The sequence below is a fragment of the Trachemys scripta genome, chromosome 3 (genome assembly GCF_013100865.1).
Source record: "Trachemys scripta elegans isolate TJP31775 chromosome 3, CAS_Tse_1.0, whole genome shotgun sequence".
NCBI lineage: Eukaryota > Metazoa > Chordata > Testudines > Emydidae > Trachemys > Trachemys scripta.
In genome coordinates, this window is record NC_048300.1 from 94,420,957 (window position 1) to 94,444,028 (window position 23,072).

A 23,072-nucleotide genomic window follows, 5' to 3' on the forward strand; every position below is an offset into this window, starting at 1 on the left:
AGCGCTGCTTTACCACGTTATATCTGAATTCGTGTTATATCTGGTAGAGTTATATTGAGGTAGAGGTGTATATCTTTTTTCAGATGGGGCAACCAGAACTGCAGGCAGTGTTCAAGGAGTGGGCGTACCATGGATTTATACAGTGGCATATGATATTTTCTGTCTTATTTTCTGACCATTCCCTAATGGTTCTTAAGATTCTGTTAGCTTTTTTGACTGCTGCTGTACACTGAGCAGTGTTTTCAGACAATTATCCATGACGACTCCAAGAGCTCTTTCTTGTGCGGTAACAGCTAACTGAGACCCTATCGTTTTGTATGTATAGTTGGGATTATGTTTTCTAATGTGCATTACTTTGGCAACATTGAATTTCATCTGCAGTATCGCATTCATTTCTAGACCTGATGGTCCATGAGATGCTGTACCCTTAAAATTGCTTTATTTTAATTACCTTAGTACCTCTCTGTCATTATGCCAATTCCAATGTGATTTGAGTGACTACTGTCCTTGTAGCTATTAGGATCACTTCTTTATACTATGTGAAGGCAACTAAGAATACCAGCTTTTAAATGAGTGTAAAGAATTGACCTCTAACATGACAGTCTTGATTGAGAAATTTGGACTGGTTAAATTATTTAGAAGTGAAGCATGGCTGGAGAAATGATAGTTTATTCCATTTACAGTTTTTAAGAATTGGGTGTTTAAATATTGTTGCAGTTATGAAATATTAACTATGTGCAACTTTGTGATAGTTTTATAAAACTTAAAAGTTAATATTTTTATCACTCCAATGGTTCCCTTTCCCAGTGAAGTTTGAAAGGCCTTACATGGTACTGTCAGAAGCTGCAACTGTTCACACTCTCAAATTGAGCTACAACTACCTAAATTGTCAGACTTTCTCTTCCCAGCTCTCAAGTTTGATATTTTCTTGGCTTAAACAACATTCATTTTTAAGGTCCAATATTTTGTGAAATACAGGGTATAGAAGCACTAGGGCAGATCAGTACAGATATTTCTAGGACCAATAAACATTCTGAGAATTTGGCCTGGAAAGTAAGAAACCTGTTATCCTGGTTTTTGTCTCCTTAAAAGGAAAGAAGGGGCAAACTGATGCAGCTTCATTTGAGAAGTGGAGATAGATGCAGCTGAAAATGTACTGATGGACAATGTTTACAGAATTGCAAGTGGGGCTATCATCAGTTCTTCAGATACAGGGAGAATAGTTATTGTCCCCTGGCTCAATGTGCAAGATGAAGGGAGTGGTGTTGACCACCTAGCAAAGCCTTTTTTACTTTTAAAGTGGGTGTGTAAATTCCTTGTTTGTGAAATGTGATGAATTGACAGCCTTGGGGTTTGCGGTTCCCTGTACACAGAACAGGTATATCACAGTCTGTGGCAATACTTGCTTCCTCATACTTCCCTAAGATAGAGGGACAATCTCAGTTGAGGAACCAACTCAATTTGGCTTCAAAGCAATTCAGTTTTCAAGCCCATTGGTCTTTGGTCTGTCTTGCTGAAACCATCAAGAAAACAATACATTATATGTAACACTTATTACATAGCATTCCTCATCTGAGGATCTCAAAGCAGTTTACAAAGGAAGATAATTATAATTATCTCCATTTTATAGATGGGGAAAATTGACGCACAAAGTTAAGTGGCTTGCCAAAGGCCACATAAGTAACTGTCAAACAGAATAGAATCCAAGTATCCTGACTCCCAGTTAAGTGCCCTATCCACTTGACCACAGAGCCTTTCAGGGGTGGCAAGTCTGTTTAGCTTAGATATTTAAAAGATGCTTATCCCCTCGAGATCTAAGCACCAAACAATATTATGGAAAAGCATAAGAGTGCAAAGCAACTTTTTTCCCCCCTCACGCTCCCCTTTTCCCCATAATTACAGGGGTATGCAAATTTTATATAGGAAAATTCCTTCAGTGGGCATTGTTCCTTGGAAAATATGTAGTCAGATTAACTTTAGTGGTTGTCTATCTATCATAGTGTGGACTGACAAACTCATTTTAAGTAGCTTACGTAGTAGTGGTCAGATAGTAATTACTTCTGGGTGCTACCAGCTTCAACTGTATTCTAATCAGTAACCTAAATGTTTTGTTGTTACTAATCTTCTGAGCCATCTAGTCTTACAGATAATTTTGAATGGGGTCTTGAATAAGTTTACACCCCTTGAGTACCTTCTTTCTGGATGATGGTGTTTTTTTCCAGTACTATTAAAATGTAACTCCATGTTCACTTTTGTAGCCAATTATTCTTTATAGCTGTTAATGCAATCTCTTGGAGACAGAAAAACTTCCTTCTCCATTATGTTGGCCAAGCAAGAACAAGTCCCACTTAAAATTGGCAATAAGTTACCCTTGCCTTCATCTTTCTTTGGGACATGTGTTTTTAGTCAAACACTCTCATTGAAGTCACATTTCACACATTAAAAGCAATAAAAAATAAACTGATTTTTGTTCTTTATTTAGTTTTCTTTAAGCATAATGATTTTAAACACTTTTTAATAACTCATTGCACACTTTTTGCTTTATCATATTTCACTTCAACTACTTCTTTATTAAACTTTTGACTTTTTGAAGTTTTTTAATGTTAAAGTTGCAGTTAACTTTTACATTTCCTGACTTAAGAGTTTAAGGTTGCACAGAGAAGCTTAACTATGTTCTCTTGCCTATATGTATTATAACTCTTTATATAATTCCATACTATTTCTCTAATAGATATTATACAGGGTTGTTGGGTTTTTTTTTTACAATTTATATTCAAATATGTAGCATCTTGTAATATTTTATATATGCCTGGCAGTCTCTGGAAGTATATACCTGAAGATTTGTGCCTTATTCACTGAGCAGCATAAAAGAGCATATTACAAGACTAAAAAAAAAAAAGATTATATATTGTATTAAAATAGCATGAACAACTAAAGGTTTATGACATAAGAGAGATCATAAAAATTAAAACCGGATTGAGAGAGAGAGTAATTGTTATGCAGACCGTTTAAAAGTACTTACATATACCAGTTTAACTCAAATGCCTGATAAGACAAAGGCTTTTGTCTACATCCTGTCTCTTTAACTTCGGGATGAGAGTGTGCCCTTTCCACGCGTCTGGGTCTTCCAAGGAAAGCATCCAGCAAAACTATATCGAGAATGTTTGGCATTGTTGATATTTCTAAGATGATAAAAAAGCAGAAAATCTTTTTTGGGCGGTCACAATGCAGCACTTTCAGGCCATCTTTACATGTAATAAAGAAAAAGGGGATTTGTGCCCTGGTTTTCTTCAAGTTGCCAATAAAGAAAAAAGGAAGACATCACAAGAATGCCCCATTCCTTGCACCTTACTTTGTTGGTAGGATGGAGTTCCTTTCCTGGGGAGCCTTCGGAGCTGCATGGGTTTTACTTTATAAGAGGCATTCTGAGTGAAGCAGGGGTCCATTGTGTTTCCGCACACCTCTGCTTGTCTTGTTCCACCACCTCAAACTTTTTACAACACAAGTTAACCACTATGGTCTTCCTTAGCGGTGCACACCTTATGAGCTTGGTTTAAAAGCTCACTCTGTGTATACAGTGTAATTTGTTTCCTTAATGAGCCAAAATTCCATCAAAACCAAAAACCTCTTTTACAAGAACATTCAAAGGCATCTCTCATTGGACATTATTTCCATGCCATATTTCATGATTCTACCCACAGTGACTTGATGTTAGTTAACTTTTTCTTCAAATTAAAATATTTTTACACCAGGAAAACCTTTTTTTGAATTTATTTATTTCACCCTCCCCCTTTCCCCCCCCCCCCCCCCCCGGATTCTCCTCATCCCCAAAATGGCTGAATTTGTGACAATGACCAGGCATGGGAGAATGTAGGGGTGACATTTGTAGAAGTTTAAGAGCACGTGAAAACAGGGTTGGAATGGAAACAGTATAGGAAACTACTGTAGCTGTCACTAGTATGGCAAATGCAGGCAAATGTTTGGTTTTATGCACAAGGTGGGTAAAATCAATGGTGAAGATCCTACCGCAGAACTAAAAACTAGTTGGCCTGCTTTTAAGAGGTGCTGAGCATCCACAACAGTGGGAGCTGCAAGTGTTTGGCACTTCTACCATCCCTCTCCCCCTCAGCTGTAATGCTTGTAAGAGAAACATACCTGCCTACCCCATCATTGGTTTTATAATCTGAATTAGTTTTCTGTAAATATAGTCATTTTACTGTTAGTTACTCTTTGTGAATTTTTAAGAGTATTTCATCACATGCCCCATTACAAGAAGTGATGGAGGAGGAAAGATTGTAACACTTGGAACAATTTACCTAGGGATGTAACGGATTCTCCATTACATGCCATATTTAAATCAGGACTGTATATCTTTCTAAAAGGAGACTATAGTTCTAACAAAAGTTATGGACTGGGTGTAGAATTTGTTGAATGAGGTTTTGGCCTCTGTTATGCAGGATGACAGATTAGATCGGGATCGGCAACCTTTCAGAAGTGCTGTGCCGAGTCTTCATTTATTCACTCTAATTTAAGGTTTCGCGTGCCAGTAATACATTTTAACATTTTTAGAAGGTCTCTTTCTATAAGTCTATAATATATAACTAAACTATTGTATGTAAAGTAAATAAGGTTTTTAAAATGTTTAAGAAGCTTCATTTAAAATTAAATTAAAATGCAGAGCCACTTGGACCGGTGGCCAGGACCGGGCAATGTGAGTGCCACTGAAAATCAGCTTGTGTGCCGCCTTCGGCACCCGTGCCATAGGTTGCCTACCCCTGGCTTAGATGATCCTAAAGGTCCCTTCTGACCTTAAAATCTATGACTAACGTTCTAAAAATAAAGAGCCATTAAAGTTTGTATGTATGTTTTCAATTCACAGCCTTATTAGTGTCACCATCCTTCCTCTTCCATTGTTTTCTTCCCCAACTTGTTTGTTTGATACCAATTTTTGTCATGTTAGACCTGTACACAGCAGACTGTTTTTACTTGGTTTTGTAAGGCATTCATTTGGGATCTTAAAAAATGATGACTCTTGTACATTATTCTCATATTCAGGCATATGTTGTGCATTATAAAGAGGGTATAAGAAAGGTGGTATCAGAACCAACTCATGTGGTTTGTCTAGGCATGCAAGAAGTACAGTTCTTCATGCTAACTCAAACCAACATATAAACTATTGTTAAAATTTTGATTGAAAATTATATTTAATGAGAACTTATAGCGTTATCATTTTGTATAAAACTGAGAAAAATGTTTCTTTTGAAACAGTTTACCTTATTGAATTCACTTTTGCTAATTTAAATACATTTCAGTTTTTCTGATACTATAAGAGCACACAATCTGTTGCACTGAAGTTTTTACAATATCACCCACTTGGCAGACTATTTGAAATTGTTTGCAGAGTTGTAGCCGTGTTGGTCCCAGGATATTAGAGAGACAAGGTGGGTAAGGTAATATCTTTTATTAGACCAACTTCTATTGATGAGAGAGACAGGCTTTCGAGCTTACATAGAGCTCTTCCGTGTCCCACTTCTCTTCAAGCAAAGTTGATATCAGACATCTGCATTTAGCTGGGAAATTGAAGCAGATGATATTCATAAAAAAATCTGTTTTATGATTAAATTCTGTAGTGTCCTTAAATAAAATGAAAGGTGGGAGAAATGATGGGGAACAAACTTCAGTGCATTGATGTGATGGAGAGCTAAATGACTTGACCCAAGGTATCATTGAGTAGGAGTAGAGCAGGAAACAGGATCAAGGAGTCCAGATTCCTACTCTACATTCTTTGTCCATTAAATCACATTCTTTTGGATGTGTAGATCTTTGATAATCCTTCAGCTGTGCTAATATGATGTGTTTCAAATAGTAGCATAGTAAAGCAACTTGTTAGGACGGTGATCAGGATAAACTACTGTCAAGAGGAAAATAATTTATATATATTTTCCTCTCTCTTGTCTTCTAAATGAGATTAAATTCAAGCAAGTTTCAGGATTTAAACATTTGGGCCATAGTTTAAAATAACTCAAGCATGCAGTTAATTTTTGTAGCAGGCTAAGTTTGCAGTTAACTGATGGCTGTACACTCCCTGCTTGAAAAAAATCAGCAGTGTTTATCATTGTCAATAATTGTAAGACAAGTTTACTCCCGAGGTTTGATAAATGCGATTTCAATCCCTCCCAACTTTGGGATCTTTAGACTTGAGAGGCAACTAAAACATTGTTTACTAATTAAATGTTGCCAGGCCAAAATAGTTTTTAATTTAGAATGGTTAAAGACTGCATGAATGATAAGTTGCATATGATGAATTTAGTAAATATGGAGGAAATCATATGTGTATGCCCTGCAAATTGCAAACTTTTCACTGTTAACAGCATGTGTAACTTGAATGTTCTTTTGTTACAGGGTGGCTGACTTGGTTGTTGAAAACTTCAGCACTGTCGGAACCACAAGTAATGGTGAATGTTTTCACTCTTGCTTAAGAGTGAGTTCTGAAACTACCAACGGGTCTTTCTTGAAATTTTTGTGGCTGAATCCTTGGTGGAGGTTACATAGATACATGTTTTCATGAAGAGAAGTGAGAAGCCGGAAGGATATAGACAAATGAGGCCTAAGACTTTTCCTGCTAGTAACTACACTGGCAGCAGCCGGCAAATGTTACAAGAAATACGAGAGAGCCTTAGGAATTTGCCTAAGCCCTCAGATGCTGCTAAGGCTGAGCACAATATGGCTAAACTGTCAGCTGAAGATCCCAGACAAGGCAGAAATCCCCCCAAATTTGTAACATACCATAAAGCTTTGCAAGAAATTCGAAACTCCCTGCTGCCTTTTGCAAACGAAACCAGCTCCTCGGCCAGGGGAACATCTGAAATCAATCGACAAATGCTACAAGACTTACAGGCTGCTGGGTTTGATGAGGTAAGCATTTTTGTTGAATATTAATCATGCGCACACATTTTAGTTATATGTTACCCTTTTTGTATTTTAAAAAGTGTAAGTAGCATGATAATCAAAATGTTTCCCTGAAATACAAATTAATTTTTAACTGTGACCTGGCCAAAAAGAAGAAGAAGAGGGTGGGGGGCATTGGTAATGTTAAAATAACCCATGTTTTTTCCCCTACATCCGGTAATCTATTCTTTCTATAAGATTAGTAGTAGTTTGATTAGTCATTTACATCCCTGTGTGTGGAAATGAGTGGACTCCTCAAAGTCTGGAATTTTTCTCAGAGTAATTTAATGGAATTTTGGATTATGTGGTTTAAAATGTGTTTGAGAACAACACAGTTCAGAATAGGCAAGGATACCAAATGTAAGTGACTCGACAATATTTAAATACTTTTATTCTTTTTTATATGAGTATTTCAGAAGCCCTGATTTATGAATAACTTCAACTTATTCAGAGAAATGGTTCATTATCTGAGCTGAATATTAACAAAAAACTGCATTTGTCTTATTCATCTGAACACTTCAATCTTAGCTATACAAAAGAATGTATCATGATAGTACAATAAATATACTGCAAGGAGAACAGTGCAGAATGCCTTCAACAATGTGGTGTCTTCTAGGAAAAAATGTAAACATTATATAGCAGAGTCCCATAATGATGTCTTCGAAAGTTGGAATTATGTTGGTCAGTATAAAGACATGGATGAGGTGATTGACAGGCATCTGTCTGAAATCCTGTCATCTACTTCAATACCAGCTGAACTTGTTTTCACTTTAGTATGGGAAAGTGTGTAATGTCATTTATTGACAAAATATCTGGTTTCCATGAATAAAGAATTAATACATTTAGAGACCTTTGTGTGTGTTTATTTGCAGTGTATGTATTGGCAAGTGTAAGTAGCACTTACATGCACTTGTAAACCTGAGCACAAAAGTACACATGCAAAATGAGCACAGACCTCAGGCCCAACAGTTTCAAAAATTTTTAATAGCAGGCCGAGGATAGCTTACAAGCAAACAAGGTAGAATGGTTCATTCATAATCGCACTAGTCAAAATAATGATCATGTCAAAAGTTGTAATTGCAGGTTAATATTAAAAAATCAACCTATTTTGCACTAATTTCCTTTAAAGGTTAGGCAGAGTGTTTTGGTGTGTCATATTTGTTAGTTGTACACCTAACAACACATAGTGTTGTTAGCAAAGACTTAAAAAAGGAGTGGTTAAGAGATCACCATATTGTTGCCCATACAGAAAGATTATGAAAAGAGCTCTTCAATGACATACAAATGCATTCAGCTCATCAGTGCATATAAATGATACGTCAGCTCAGTACATTTACTTTAGTTGCTGAAAGAACTCATTGACAACAGGGGTTTTCATAATATCTGTTCTCCATTGCTTTCTTTTCTCCATTTTGTTTAATGATAGACAATTGTGTCTAGTTTTCAAATATCCAATTAAAAAAAAATTCCTACATCCTTGTTGTTGTTAAATGTTGTTGCATATCACACAAATCAGTATCTAAACTGTTGGCATTTACAAAAAATGTCACTGTGCTACTGTACCTGGCTTAAGAAATGGTGACACTGCATCAGGTAAAATCTGCTTAAATTATGTGTGTGATTGTTGTGATGTTGTGTGATTTCATCTGATGGGGTGCAGAGATGTTAGATATGTCAGTGTTTTCAAAAAGAAGCCTTTTTTTAAAGGAATCTTGTAATCTCAAAAAGTACTTAATTTATTCAAAAAGATCAGATGTTTTAATTGTCAATGAGCCTGAATTCTAAACTTTTAAAAGCATAAGGATTTTTTGGATGGTTACAAGAAAGATCAAAATCAGTTTTAGCTATGGAAAAACTACTATTGCTCCACAGTGAACTATACCTTGGCAGAGCGGGGAGTAGTCATCTGGTCCTATAGGCATCTATTACTTGAGCTACAGGAAAATTTCTTAATTGTCACCCATTGAGGGACCCTTATACTTTTTTCCAAAAAGCTACAACCAGTCAGTAGAAGGCAACATGTTCAAGGTTTTTTAAAGGAGTCTAGGGGAGTTAGGCACACAAATCCTACTGAAATTCAGTGGGTATTGAGTGCCTAAGTCTTTATCCTTTTTAAAAATCCCACCCAAGTGTCTGTTGCTACTGTCACTGAGGTCAGTAGCAAAAAACATCCCTTTTGTATCAGTAAGAGAATAGGGTTCAAATCTGTTTGCAACAGAAATAATTAAGAACATAATGGCCATACCTGATCAGACCAATGGTCCATCTAGGCCAATAATATCCTGTCTTCTGACTGTGGCCAATGCCAGGTTCTTCAGAGGGAATGAGCAGAACAGACAGTTATCGAGTGATCCATCCCCTGTGGTCCACTCCCAGCTTCTGGCAGTCCAGAAGTTAGACACTCCGAGCATGGAGTTGCATCCCTCACCATCTTGGCTAATAGCCATTGATGGATCTATCCTCCATTAACTTACTTATTTTGAACCCTGTTACAGTTTTGGCGTACACAACATCCCCTGGCAATGAGTTCTACAGGCTGACTGCTGTGTATAAAGAAGTACTTCCTTTTGTTTGTTTTAAACCTGTTGCTATTAATTTCATTGCGTGACCCTGGTTTCTCCACACCATTCATGATTTTATAGGCCTCTATCATATCCCCGCCCTTAGGCGTCTCTTTTCCAAGATGAAAAGTCTCATTCTTTTTAATCTCTCCTCATATGAAAATTGTGTACCTTTATTAATTTATGTTGCCCTTCTCTGTACCTTTTCTAATTCTAATATAGTTTTTTTAAGATGGGGCAACCAGAACTCCATGCAAGTATTCAAGGTTTTGGCATACTGTGGATTTATATAGTGGCATTACATTTTCTGTCTTATTGTCTATCCCTTTCCTAACGGTTCCTAACATTCTGTTAGCTTTTTTGACTGCAGCTGCACATTGAGCAGATGTTTTCAGAGAACTATCCATAATGACTCCAAGATCTCTTTCTTGTGTGGTAACAGCTAATTTAGTCCCCATCATTTGTATGTATAGTTGGGATTGTGTTTTCCAATGTGCATTACTTCACATTTATCAATTCTGAATATCATCTGCCATTTTGTTGCCTAGTCATCCGGTTTTGTGATATCCCTTTGTAACTCTTCGCAGTCTGCTTTGGACTTAACTATCTTGAGTAATTTTTTATACTCTGCAAACTTTGCCACCTCGCTGTTTACCCGTTTCCATATAATTTATGAATATGTTGAACAGCACTGGGCCCAGTACAGGTCCCTGGGAGCCACTTCCCATTCTGAAAACTGACCATTTATCTCTACCCTTTGTTTCCTGTCTTTTAATCAGTTACGAGCCACGAGAGGATCTTCTCTCTTATCCCATGACCGTTTACTTTGCTTAAGAGCCTTTGGTGAGGGACCTCGTCAAAGACTTTTAATGTTACTTGATGTCAGCCTATTTCTTCCAATATAGTCAGTGCATTAATGTATAAGGAGATTCAGAGTTAATGCTGAAGTAACAGTAAAAGGTCAAAATTCAGAATTGCAAATCAGAGTACTTTTTGTAACCTGTAATGTATTATCTCCTTTGCTTTTGTAATAAATCAGTTGATTTTCAGCCATACAGTTTTTAGCTATTTTGAAAGTTTCAGTGGGGGCTAAAAATAGGGCCTCCATATTGGAATCTGGTTGCAACGTTAATTGTGTAGAGGTTACTGTCTTTCAGTAATACATAGGCACATAAACAAATTGTAACAACAGTAATTCTGAGATTCAGACCGCACAGTAGATACACTAAAGTGAGACTCTAACATGTTAACTTTTTCTGGGCATCTTGGCAGTGTGAGATTTAACTACAATTTTTCTGACTCCGGGAGATGCTTTGAGATTTTATAAATCTGTCAGTGAGATTTAGCCATGCATTTTCTATTAACATTAATGAAAAATGTGTGGCAAAATTCCCCTGCAGTGCTTTGAAAATCTCAGCTGTTGGTGCTTTTGACTCTTTTTCTTCTGTTAATTTTAAAAATGAAATAAAATATTTTAAACTTGATTTTCCCTTTAGGATATGGTTGTACGAGCTCTTAGGCAAACTAACAGCCGTAGTATAGAAGCAGCAATTGAATTCATAAGTAAAATGAGCTACCAAGATCCTCGTCGAGAGCAGATGGCTGCAGCAGCAGCCAGACCTGTTAATGCAGGCATGAAACCACCAGGTATGTGTATCCAATATGTATTTTTCTTATAGGAAGAAATCATAAATTAGCCAAATATTTCAATTAATGCACTCTCAACTGGGGAATGGAGGGGAAGTGAAGCATAAACTTTAACAATTAAATAGGAGGTTGAAATACCATTTTTCTTGAAAATGGTGAAATTTGTTAGTATAATTTATAAAGTAATCCACTTAAATGATAGTACTTGACATTAGTTTATTAACAAGCTTTTAGGTTATGTTTTCAACATCATACATAAGTAATCACGTTCAGACCTCTAATTGTAGTGTTCGTTTCCTGTGTTGAATACTTTTCATTCATTTCTTAAATTTGGGAGTCATGTCACTTAATTTCTGTGCAATTATAGTAAAATTGTTATTTTATGTACAAGAAAATAACATAAAAAAACCACTAGCAAAGTAAAACAGGTCTTTCATTTTCAGTCCACTATCTTTCAACCTGTTAAATTGAGTTAACTAGAATTTGTACAAAGCTTTTGGTGGGATACTGGAATTTAGCCATGACTTTCATTCTTACTTGCACAATTTATCACAATTTACCCATTTTTCATTTATGGAAAAAATGTTGATTTGCAGCAGTGACAGTAAAAAATGAAAACTTTCAAAATTAAACACAAAATTGCCCTGTTCATATGACATAATGTCTCTGTCTTGTAATTACTTTCTGGTACCTCCAATAAAAGATTGCTATGTAATTCTTAAAGGAGTTAAATTTTAAGAATTCAACAGAGAGATGGTCATTGTAAATTTTGCATGTATGCAGTCTTATCTTATACGTTTGTAAGTGTAGTATCTTTCAGACTGATTTAAAACAAAACCTTTTGAGGAACAGAACTTTACATACAAGGAACATAATACACTTAGATTAAACTGTTAAGTGCATGATTTTTTTTAATTTAGTATGCCCGTTTACAGGTGTACAAGTGCTAGCAATCTTTCAGCTGACTAACTCAAAGGTTATGAACCCCTCAAGTATATCACTGAGTTGTCACTTTATAAGATTGATTTGATGTAATGTTTATATCATCAATGTTATGTAAAATATAGGTCAATACATTTTTCTTTGCTCAGCTTTTCCATGCTAGAAATAGTTCTATAGCTTCCTTTCCGATTAGTCGCAAATCAGTCATGTGACTTACTGTGGCTTACATTAAAATTTATTATCTACTTCATAGCAGTAAGGTAACTGCCAAAAAAGGAAAAGTAACTGAATTAGAATAGTAGTAAAATATTGCAAGCTGCAAGTAGAGCTGCTTTTCTTTTTTTTTTTTTTTTTTTTTTTAACAAATATAAAATGCTGTTCTTTTTTTTTTTTTTTTTTATTTTGTAAAAGCAGGTAGTGTGCAGCAATCAGTTAACCGCAAACAGAGCTGGAAAGGTTCTAAAGAGTCCTTGGTACCTCAGAGACATGGCCCTCCGTTGGGAGATAGTGTAGCTTATCGTTCAGAAAGTCCAAGTTCTCAGTCAGATGTAGGAAGGCCCTTATCTGGTTCTGGATTAGCAGCATTTGCTCAGGCTCATCCTGGCAATGGACAAAGAGTGAATCCACCACCTCCACCACAAGTAAGGAGTGTTACTCCCCCCCCTCCACCTCCAAGAGGGCAGACTCCTCCACCAAGAGGAACAACTCCTCCACCTCCTTCCTGGGAACCAAATGCTCAAACAAAACGTTATTCTGGAAGCATGGAATATATGATCTCTCGCATTTCTCCAGTACCACCAGGAGCATGGCAGGATGGCTATCCGCCCCCACCAATGAATCCTTCACCCATAAGTTCTTCTACGCAGGGACAAAGAGGCATTAATTCTGTTCCACTTGGCAGGCAACCAATAATCATGCAGAGTTCTGCCAATAGCAAGTTTAGTTTTCCATCAGGAAGAGCTGGAATGCAAAATGGCAATTGTCAGACTGATTTCATGGTTCATCAGAATGTTGTATCTGGGAACTCGGTCAATCGTCAGCCACCCCCTCCGTACCCAATATCCCCAACCAACAGGCAAAGTCCTACAGCATTGCAGATGCAAGCAGGAGGATCTGTTACTCCTTCAGCATACACCAATGGAAATATTCCTCAGTCCATGATGGTGCCAAATAGAAACAGCCACAACATGGAACTTTACAATATAAATCTACCTGGAATACCAATGTCCTGGTCACAGCCTTCATCTGCTCCACCCCAATCACCACCTGGCAGTGGACATGAAATCCCTACATGGCAACCCAACATTCCAGTAAGATCAAATTCTTTCAATAACCCTCATGGAAATAGACAGAGTCACTCTAGCAGTTCTCAGCCTTCAGCCACCACAGTAACAGCTATAACCCCAGCTCCCATTCAGCAGCCAGTAAAAAGTATGCGAGTATTAAAGCCAGAGCTGCAGACTGCCTTAGCACCAACTCATCCTTCTTGGATGCCACAGCCAATGCAAGCTGTCCAACCAGTCCCCTTCTCTGAGAGTCCATCTACCAACATGGCAGTCATGTCACCTGTTGCAGAAGCTCCAAATTACCAAGGTCCTCCACCACCTTACCCAAAACACTTGCTACACCAGAATCCATCTGTCAGTCCATATGAGACAGGAACCAAACCTAGCAAAGAAGATCATTCCAGTTTACCTAAGGAAGAAGAGAGTGAAAAGAGTAATGAATGTGTTGATGGGACAGATAAAGAAAAAAAACAAATAACAACCTCACCTGTTCCTGTTAGGAAAAATAAGAGAGATGAAGAGCGAAGGGAGTCTCGCATTCAAAGCTATTCTCCTCAGGCCTTTAAATTCTTCATGGAGCAACATGTGGAAAACATACTCAAGTCTCATCAGCAACGATTGCATCGTAAGAAACAACTAGAGAATGAAATGATGCGGGTAAAATCTTTATTTTCTTTAATATTTGAATGGAACTACTTTAGCTTTTGGTATACATTTTTAAAAACTGCATATCTAGACAGGTTTCTTGATTATACTGCAATTGTGTGGGCAGCTGTAGTATCTTTTGGTATTGAAGTTCATTTTTAGTTTGACCACATGTTTAAGAATCAGCCAGCCTTTCAGTATTTGTTTAGGTAATCCCATTCCTCCCTTTAGAAAATTTATTGAAGCTTGCATTGGTCTTAGCTGCATGGCTCCCAGGTTTTTATCACTGATGATATTAATGCTGATTTGGGGGAAACTATTTATTAAAATTGTCACAGTTAAGTATTATTAAAGATTTTTGTAGATGCAATTTAGGAAGAAATGGTAATAGGGCTGGCTAAAGTCTCCATATAGAGCCCCAAAGAATGATTACTCCTTTCACTTTCACCAGTTTGACACCATTGTGTGATGGTATATGTCCAGGAAATTTCATTCTAAAAATGTTGTTCTAAATAGTCTAGTCAGCTTTCGCTAAATGTACTGAGGGTTTGATCCTCTATTCCATAGTCCTTTCATACTGTGCAAAATTCCTATTAATATCTGTGAGAGTTCTGGGTACACAAGGAATGCAGGGTTGGGCCACCATAGAACACCTCTCTCCCGATATAACGCGACACGATATAACACGAATTCGGATATAACGCAGTAAAGCAGTGCTCCAGAGGGGTGGGGCTGCGCACTCCGCTGGATCAAAGCAAGTTTGATATAACGCGGTTTCACCTATAACGTGGTAAGATTTTTTTTTTTTTTGGCTCCCGAGGACAGCGTTATATCGGGTAAAGGTGTATATTAACTGAACCTTGGGTAGGGAATTTAAAACTCATTTTAATCTCCACTTTAAAACACTGCAGCAAGCAACAAAAATGCCACAGTTCTGTAAAGCCTATACTCTTTTATCTAGCACTGGCCCAAGAGTACATGTTCTATTAATTGAAGTTGTTTTTTTTTTTTTTTTTTTTTTTTTTTAAAAGACTGCTTTTTATTTAAAAACTGGCTTTAGATGATGTATCTGATTCCCAATTTGTGTTTTTACAGTCGCATTTTATACTAAAACTTTGTCTTCCTTGTTGCTATGTAAAGACCCACACAACAGGGGAAACAGTGAAACTGACTTTATATAAAACATTGAGAAACACCCACATTAAAACAAGAAAATACAGATAATATTTTATCTCTGATTTTTATAATAATCTTAGGTTTTACTTGTAATCTTAGTTTTTCTGGGAATAATAGTAGGTAACAGAATTTTATACAAAAGTGGTTTTTTTTTTTTTAATTGATACCTTTAACTGAAAATTATTTTTTTTTTTGCTTGACTGAGATGACATTTCAAAATCCATACTCTCCTGCTCTTAAAAAAAAAAAAAAAAAAATCTTGCTTTAAACTGTATTCGTATATAAGTGTCTACTTAATCACAACATAATTAAATGTTAGCAAATAAGATTTATTCCTGGAAGTCTCTCTAGATGTTTATTCTTAGTCTTCTTTTTCCTTTTCACTTTCACTAACAGCTGATTTAAACTCTTAAGGTGTTGGAAGCTTTGCTGACTTCTATAGCCTCCATTACTGTGTGGGCAAGTAAGACTTTGGAGCAACAGTATTATATTAAGAATAGCATGAACCCTTTCCAAAGGACTCTGCATGTATACCTGCATCAAAACTAAAGCATGAAGTTGATGTATTTTTTTATATTACGTTTGGGTACTTAAGTGCAAGATCATAACTAATTTTGATTTGCAAACCTCACTTTCATTTCTTATTTGGAGCATTTTATTGAGTGTGCTCTGCAACGGTGTAAGCACAGTTCCTTATGTTGACTCATATCCCTCTTAATGGTAATGATTTTTTTCCCCCTGCATGCTTAACATAGTCAATTAAAATCAAAATTTTATTAGCTTTCTTACACTAAATATATTTTATGGTAATTGTGCTCAATTCACATAAAATGTGTTTAATTCAAAAGGAGGGTCTTTTTTGGGGGTTGGATGGTGAAAAATGGGGTGTCGTGGGAGAAGCTGCTCCCTTTAGTACGCCATAGGAGAGAAATCTGACAGGAATAGGCCAACTCACCTTACATCTTGAGTAGGAAGAGAAGAAGTGAAACTTGATGGCCATTTGTCTCCTCTAGTATTTTTTCGTCTTTATTTGCAGGAGAGTTAAGACGATTAAACCAGGAGTGGATTTCCTCATTTCTCTCCTTCTGCAGGAAGTTGAGGGAAAAGGGCCACCAAAATGTTTCAGCCAGTGTATATTCCCTGGTGGGAGGGCAGGTGACTAAAGGAAGGTGCTTAGTGGAGAGAACTGGGTTTTTTGGGTGTGGAGCAGCTGTCTCACAGGAGGAGTAGTAATGTATTTTGGAGGTATGAACTTGCTTCTATTATCTTATTCTGTCTAACGGCGCTAAAAGTGGTGCGGGGCACCTCCCAGAACACACACAACATTTCTGCCCTGAAGAGTATGAAAACAAAATTAGTTATGATGTAGGGAGTAATAAGACCATAGGGAAGGAAAATAGAGGTGATGTCAATGAGATCACATGGCTATTCAGCAAGGGCAAGTGCAAGGCATGGAGTAAAGAGAATGGAGTATTTTGTGTGGGAGTATGGAGTGTATGTATGTGTACATATATAATTTAAAAATAATAGATTTATAGGTTAATTTCTTGTAGCCATCAGAGAAGTGGGTCCTAAAAGCAATATTAATAAGAAGAAGGAGGGGACTTTGCAGACCAGCTCAGAAAGGGTGTTTGAGGTATAGTGTGAGTGACGTGGAGGAAAGTGTGTAGGTCTTTTGGAGGGAAAGAAGATAAATAAGGTATTAATGCTGAGATTTTTGATGGAGCAAAGGGGTTGGCAAGCAACATGAAGAGATAAGGCTAGTGGAGAGCAGAGGCTTGGAGGTTCTTGGCGATAAGGACAAAACACTTAAATTTGATGCCATGGAGGAGGGAGAGCTAGTACACTTAGGTTAGAGGGGATGGAATGGTCTTACTGATGGGCAAAGAATATGATCTTGGCAGTGTTTTGATGGAGCCAAAGGAGAGCATCATGGGTGTTCAAAGGCCACAGAGGAGGAGGCTGCAGTAGTCAAGCCTGGAGATGGTGAGGACTGCACCAGATTTTTTTGTTATATGGACAGACGCAAGGTCAAATTTTCAAATCTCTGCTTGAGACCCACTGTTGCTGTGATGCCTGTAAGAAATTTGCTATGGTCTGGTGTATGCCAGTTGGCTAGTTGATTTTCTTTTTAAAACAAAAAGTGCCTTCAGGGATCATTAAGTAGCTACCTATGTAACCATGATTGTTCTTGTTCTCCCTCATTTCTTCCTTCTTTTTGTTTGCCTATTTTGTCTCAAATTAGACTGTAAGGTAGTCAGAGTAGGGACTGTCTCTTACCATGTGTTCATACAGAATATTGGTTCCCTAATACAGATTGCAGTTTCTAGATGCTACTACAGTACAAATATTAACTTTAATATTTTGAGATGTTATGGAGGTAGAAATGGCAAGATTTGGGTACCACCTGAATGAATAGGTAATGAAAAAGGGAGGAGTGGAAGACCTCTAGATTATGGGCCTAAATGCTGGTGCTGTTTTCTCTAACATTATGGAGGGTGTTGCAAAGAGATTGGGAGGTAAGCTTAGAAATTCAGTTTAAACTGATTGAGCTATCCAGAAGAAAATGTCAGAGAATCTGAAATCCAGAATTGAATTTGCAAGTCATTGCTATAAAGATTATTGAAGTCATGGAATTGCAGATGAAATCACCAAAAGAGAGAAGGAAGAGCTCTTGAGAAAAGAAGGGAGGTATGGAGAGGTGGAGGACTAATAATTCTTGTATAGTGCTTTTTATCAGCATCATTCCCATTACAGATGGTAAGGCTGAGGCAGAGAGAGAGTGACTTGCTCAGTCACCCAGCAGGCCAGTGGCTGAGCCCAGAATAGAGCCCAAGGCTCCCTAGTCCCTGTCAAGTGACCCATCTACTAGATCACACTGCTTAAGCGAGTTGGGAATCAGAAAAGGCAATAAAATAATGAATTATGTAACCAAATATGACCTGAACAAGTGTGTTGGCAAAAAAAAAAAAAGGTCTTGTGTCCTATTTTGCTGTTCTGAATTTAAAGATGGCCTAAATGGTTTAAAAACAATTATTGTGCATGTGTTCTGCCTCAGAAATATCAGAAGTATCAAATTTGGTTTTTCATGTCTTTATATGGGATCTCTTTAGGGTTCCAGAGGATGTTTATTGTGAAGTCTAATACCTTCCTTAAAAAGATGGGGTAGAATCTTCAACAAAGATACCCTTTATCAAAATATTAATTAGTCATTTGCGTTAGACAGTAATTAACTAAAACAAGAATATTAAACACCCTGACTGAAAATCTTCTCTCCTCTCAATTGCTCACCTTTTACTATCTTGGCTTCTGTTATTTGATAGTTTCATTAGTTCTCCAGCCACTATAGTGTCTTCCATGATAGACAAGACTTGTCTTTTTAATGTAAAAACACAAGCAGAACCACTTTCCATTTTGCCTTTATATTTCATAAGAAGCAAAATAGGACAGAAGCCTTGGAAGGACACCTTTAATTAAGAGACAAATGGAAATAGTTATGCAAAAACAACTAAGTATGCAAAGAATCAGTCATCAAACAGTGGATAATTAATTGGAAAATCTACAGAACAATACATTCAGTTAATTGTGTCAGGAATCAAGCAAGTAATGACTCCATTAATGCAGCGAATCAAGTAAAAGTTAGGTATGCAGAGAATCATGGACAAATCTGTACAGTTGTTAATATGTAAGGGACGTATTCCCATGTGGGAACATCTCTGTGAAGGATACACAATCCTGCCCTACAATCCGTTTTTTTTCTACAGAGGACATGAAAGGCAACCACCATCAGCTTGTCTTTCTCCAATCCTAGTCCATTCCCAAAAATGGCTCCCTTAATCAAGAGCATGGTGGTGCATGGCACCTTGTGCAAATTGTTGTTATAACTGTCCCTTAGATTGCACATTGTGTGTGTGTGGGGGGGGGGGGGGGGGGGGGGTTGGTTGTTTCAACCTTAAGGGTTTATAGAGACCTAATGTGTGTGAGGGGAAAAAACTTGAAGTATTACTCCTCATTTTACATGTAAGTTTTTACTTTACTTTGCCTGAACCTTCTAAATGTATGATGATCACCACAAAGGGAAGTGTTTTTCACTTGTGAAATTTAACTTCATTACATAGGTTGGGTTGTCCCAAGATGCCCAGGATCAAATGAGAAAAATGCTGTGCCAGAAGGAATCTAACTACATTCGTCTCAAAAGGGCTAAAATGGACAAATCAATGTTTGTAAAAATTAAGACTCTAGGCATTGGGGCATTTGGAGAGGTCTGTCTAGCAAGGAAAGTGGACACTAATGCTTTATATGCAACAAAAACCCTGCGGAAGAAAGATGTGCTGCTTCGGAACCAAGTTGCTCATGTTAAAGCTGAGCGGGATATCCTTGCAGAGGCTGACAATGAGTGGGTGGTTCGCCTGTACTATTCATTCCAAGATAAGGACAATTTGTACTTTGTAATGGATTACATTCCAGGAGGTGATATGATGAGCCTATTAATTAGAATGGGTGTCTTCCCAGAAAATCTGGCACGGTTCTATATAGCAGAGCTGACCTGTGCAGTTGAAAGTGTTCACAAGATGGGCTTCATTCACAGAGACATTAAACCTGATAACATTTTGATTGATCGTGATGGTCATATTAAACTGACTGACTTCGGGCTTTGTACAGGTTTTCGATGGACGCATGATTCCAAATACTATCAGAGTGGTAAGAAACTATTTTTGTTATCTAATTCATGAATAATAATATGAGTAGAAAGATGAACATGACATAAAAAAAGTTAGAATTTAATACCCATAAGGGAAATGGAATAAGCTAAACCAATATAGCAGCGTGCACATTTGAAGTAGTACCGGTATAACTATTTTGGTAAAAAAAAAAAAAATCTAACTGAAATAGTTATGTCAGTGCAAAAATTCTGTGTAGACCAGGCCTAAGTCACTTTTGAAAATGGGACGTAGGAGCCTAAGTCATGTGGATGCTTTTGACAATTTTACCCAAGATCTACAATTCTTCATCCCTTTTCTGCAATTATGTGGAAATTCACTAATTAAGCTTCTTTTAAAAAAAAGATTTAAGTTTATTTAATGCCTTCAGGGTAGTTGCGGGAAGCTTATAGCAAAGATAATTTTGCGTTTTGTTCTTCAAGTGGCAGGATCTGGATTCCTTCCTCGTTTTATGGTTATTTTTTTATAGGTAACCTGCAAAGAATTAAATGAAAATTGGGCTTGTACCTTTTTTCTTCAATAGATTATTTTAAAAACCCACTTTTTTGGCTTGTGTTTACACTAGAAATTCAGTTCCTCTTTAGCCTGGTATATTTTACGGTGATTGGAGAAGTAGCAAGAGGGATGACATTACATAAGGCAAGAGAGTGAAAGTTGAACAATTGTGATAGGTAAGATTTTTAATCAGACTGTTTAAAACTTTCTATTTTTTAAACACATATTTAGCTACAGTGATTGATATTTTGGAGACGGCCCTCCTTCACTGCAGGTGAGAGAAATAACCGGATACATCCTATACTTCCAACAAGTTCTGCAGCAAAACTAGGGAAGATCAGAATTGACATTTCCGATTACTTGTTACGCAAAAAATCAATTTTTAACAAACAGAAAATCACTCAACTTTCAGGCATTCTTTTACATCATAAGCAAAAAAAGCACACAAGCTCAATATTCTAAGTTCTTTACAAGTTCACTTTTAATGATTTTTATTTTAAAGTACTACTAAAGTATTCATTAGAGTAGAGAGTGTTCTTCATAAAAAGGAATGTTAAAGAATTTGGAGAGAAACTGGTCTTAGTTGCGAACCCCAACTAAAGGGTTAAAAACCCACAATATTTCATTTTTATATTGTAGGTGACCATTCACGTCAAGACAGCATGGATTTCAGTAATGAATGGGGTGATCCAGCAAACTGCAGATGTGGAGACAGGCTTAAGCCACTTGAGCGTAGGGCAGCGCGTCAGCATCAGCGTTGTTTGGCACATTCACTTGTTGGCACACCTAATTACATTGCACCAGAAGTACTCTTACGAACAGGTAAAGCTTTTTAATTTGATCGCTTTGCAAAATGACTGATGTCTAAAGGCTTTGGCCCTTTCTGAAGACGAGCACTTGTACAGATTAATTAATAATGGAGTCAGTAACAGATAAGTTAAATGAATTCTTTGCATCAATCTTCACTGCAGAGGATGTGAGGGAGATTCTCATACCCGAGTCATTCTTTTTAGGTGACAAATCTGAGGAACTGTCCCAGGTTGAGGCGTCCAATAAGAGGAGGTTTTGGAACAGGTTGATAGATTAAACAGTAATAAATCAACAGCATATATTCACCCAAGAGTCCTAGAGAAACTCAAATACAAAATTGCAGAACAACTAATAGGTTACAAAAAAAACAGGAGTACTTGTGGCACCTTAGAGACTAACAAATTTATTAGAGCATAAGCTTTCGTGGACTACAGCCCACTTCTTCGGATGCATATACAGAGTGGAATAAATATTGAGGAGATATATATATATACACACACACATGCTCTCTGTATGTGTGTATATATATCTCCTCAATATTTATTCCACTCTGTATATGCATCCGAAGAAGTGGGCTGTAGTCCACGAAAGCTTATGCTCTAATAAATTTGTTAGTCTCTAAGGTGCCACAAGTACTCCTGTTCTTTTTGCGGATACAGACTAACACGGCTGCTACTCTGAAACCTGTAATAGGTTATATTTCACTATCACTTATATCAGCCTCTGTACCAGATGATTGGAGGATAGCTAATGTAAGGCCAATTTTTTAAAAAGTCTCCAGAGACAATTCTGGCAATTATAGGCCAGTAAGCCTAACTTCAGTACCAGGTAAATTGGTTGAAACTGTAGTAAAAAACAGAATTATCAGACATCTAGATGAACACAATATGTTGGGGGAAGGGGAAGAGTCAAAAGTGATTGAGGCATGTAAAGTGAAATCATGCCTCAATCTATTAATGTTTGGAGGGTGTCCATAAGTATGTGGACCAGGGTGATCCAGCAGATATAGTGTACTTGGACTTTCGGAAAGCCTTAGACAAGGTCCCTCACCATAAGCTCTTCAGCAAAGTAAGCAGTCTTGGAATGAGAGGGAAGATCTTCTCACAAATTAGTAACTAGTTAAAAGATAGGAAACAAAGGGTTGGAATAAATGGTCAGTTTTCACAAAGGGGAGAGGCAAATAGTAGGGTCCCCCAATAATCTGTACTGGGATCTGTGCTGTTCAACATATTATAAATGACCTGGAAAAAGGGTTAAACAGTGAGGTGGCAAAGTTTGCAGAGGATTCAGAATTGCTCAAAATAGTTAAATCCAAAGCTGACTGTGAAGAGTTACAAAAGGATCTCCCAAAACTGGGTGACTGGTCAACAAAACGGCAGATGGAATTCAATGTTGATAAATGCAAATAATGCATATTGGAAATCACAATCCCAACTATACATACAAAATGATGGGATCTAGATTAGCTGTTACCACTCAAGGAAGAGAGCTTGGAGTCCTCAGGGATAGTTCTCTGAAAACATCTGCTCATTGGCCGTCCAAAAATATTAACAGAATGGTAGGAATCATTAGGAAAGGAATAGACAATAAGACAGAGACTATCATAAGACCTCTATATAATAAAAATATATATTAGAATTGGAAAAAGTACAGAGAAGGGCAACAAAAATTATTAGGAGGGTATGGTACAGCTTCCGTATGAGGAGAGATTAAAAAGACTGCTTATCTTAGAAAAGAGATGGCTAAGTGGGATATGATAAAGGTCTATACAATCATGAATGGTGTGGAGAAAGTGAAGAAGGAAGTGGTATTACCCCCCTTCACATAACTCTGGAACAAGG

At 37.1% G+C, this 23,072-nt stretch overlaps 1 protein-coding gene across 2 annotated transcripts in view; it reads left to right on the forward strand.

Moving 5' to 3' along the window:
• LATS1 (large tumor suppressor kinase 1) overlaps nt 1–23,072 on the forward strand; it is a 40,752-nt gene that overhangs the window by 2,662 nt on the left and 15,018 nt on the right. The window contains exons 2-6 of one of the 2 annotated variants that reach the window (XM_034765436.1): nt 6,403–6,915; nt 11,006–11,156; nt 12,510–14,041; nt 19,324–19,906; nt 21,061–21,243. In XM_034765436.1, coding sequence (XP_034621327.1) covers nt 6,565–6,915; nt 11,006–11,156; nt 12,510–14,041; nt 19,324–19,906; nt 21,061–21,243 — 2,800 coding nt within the window. In that variant the 5' untranslated portion in view covers nt 6,403–6,564. The remainder of the gene's footprint in view (nt 1–6,402; nt 6,916–11,005; nt 11,157–12,509; nt 14,042–19,323; nt 19,907–21,060; nt 21,244–23,072) is intronic. The other variant, XM_034765437.1, reaches the window with a different exon arrangement.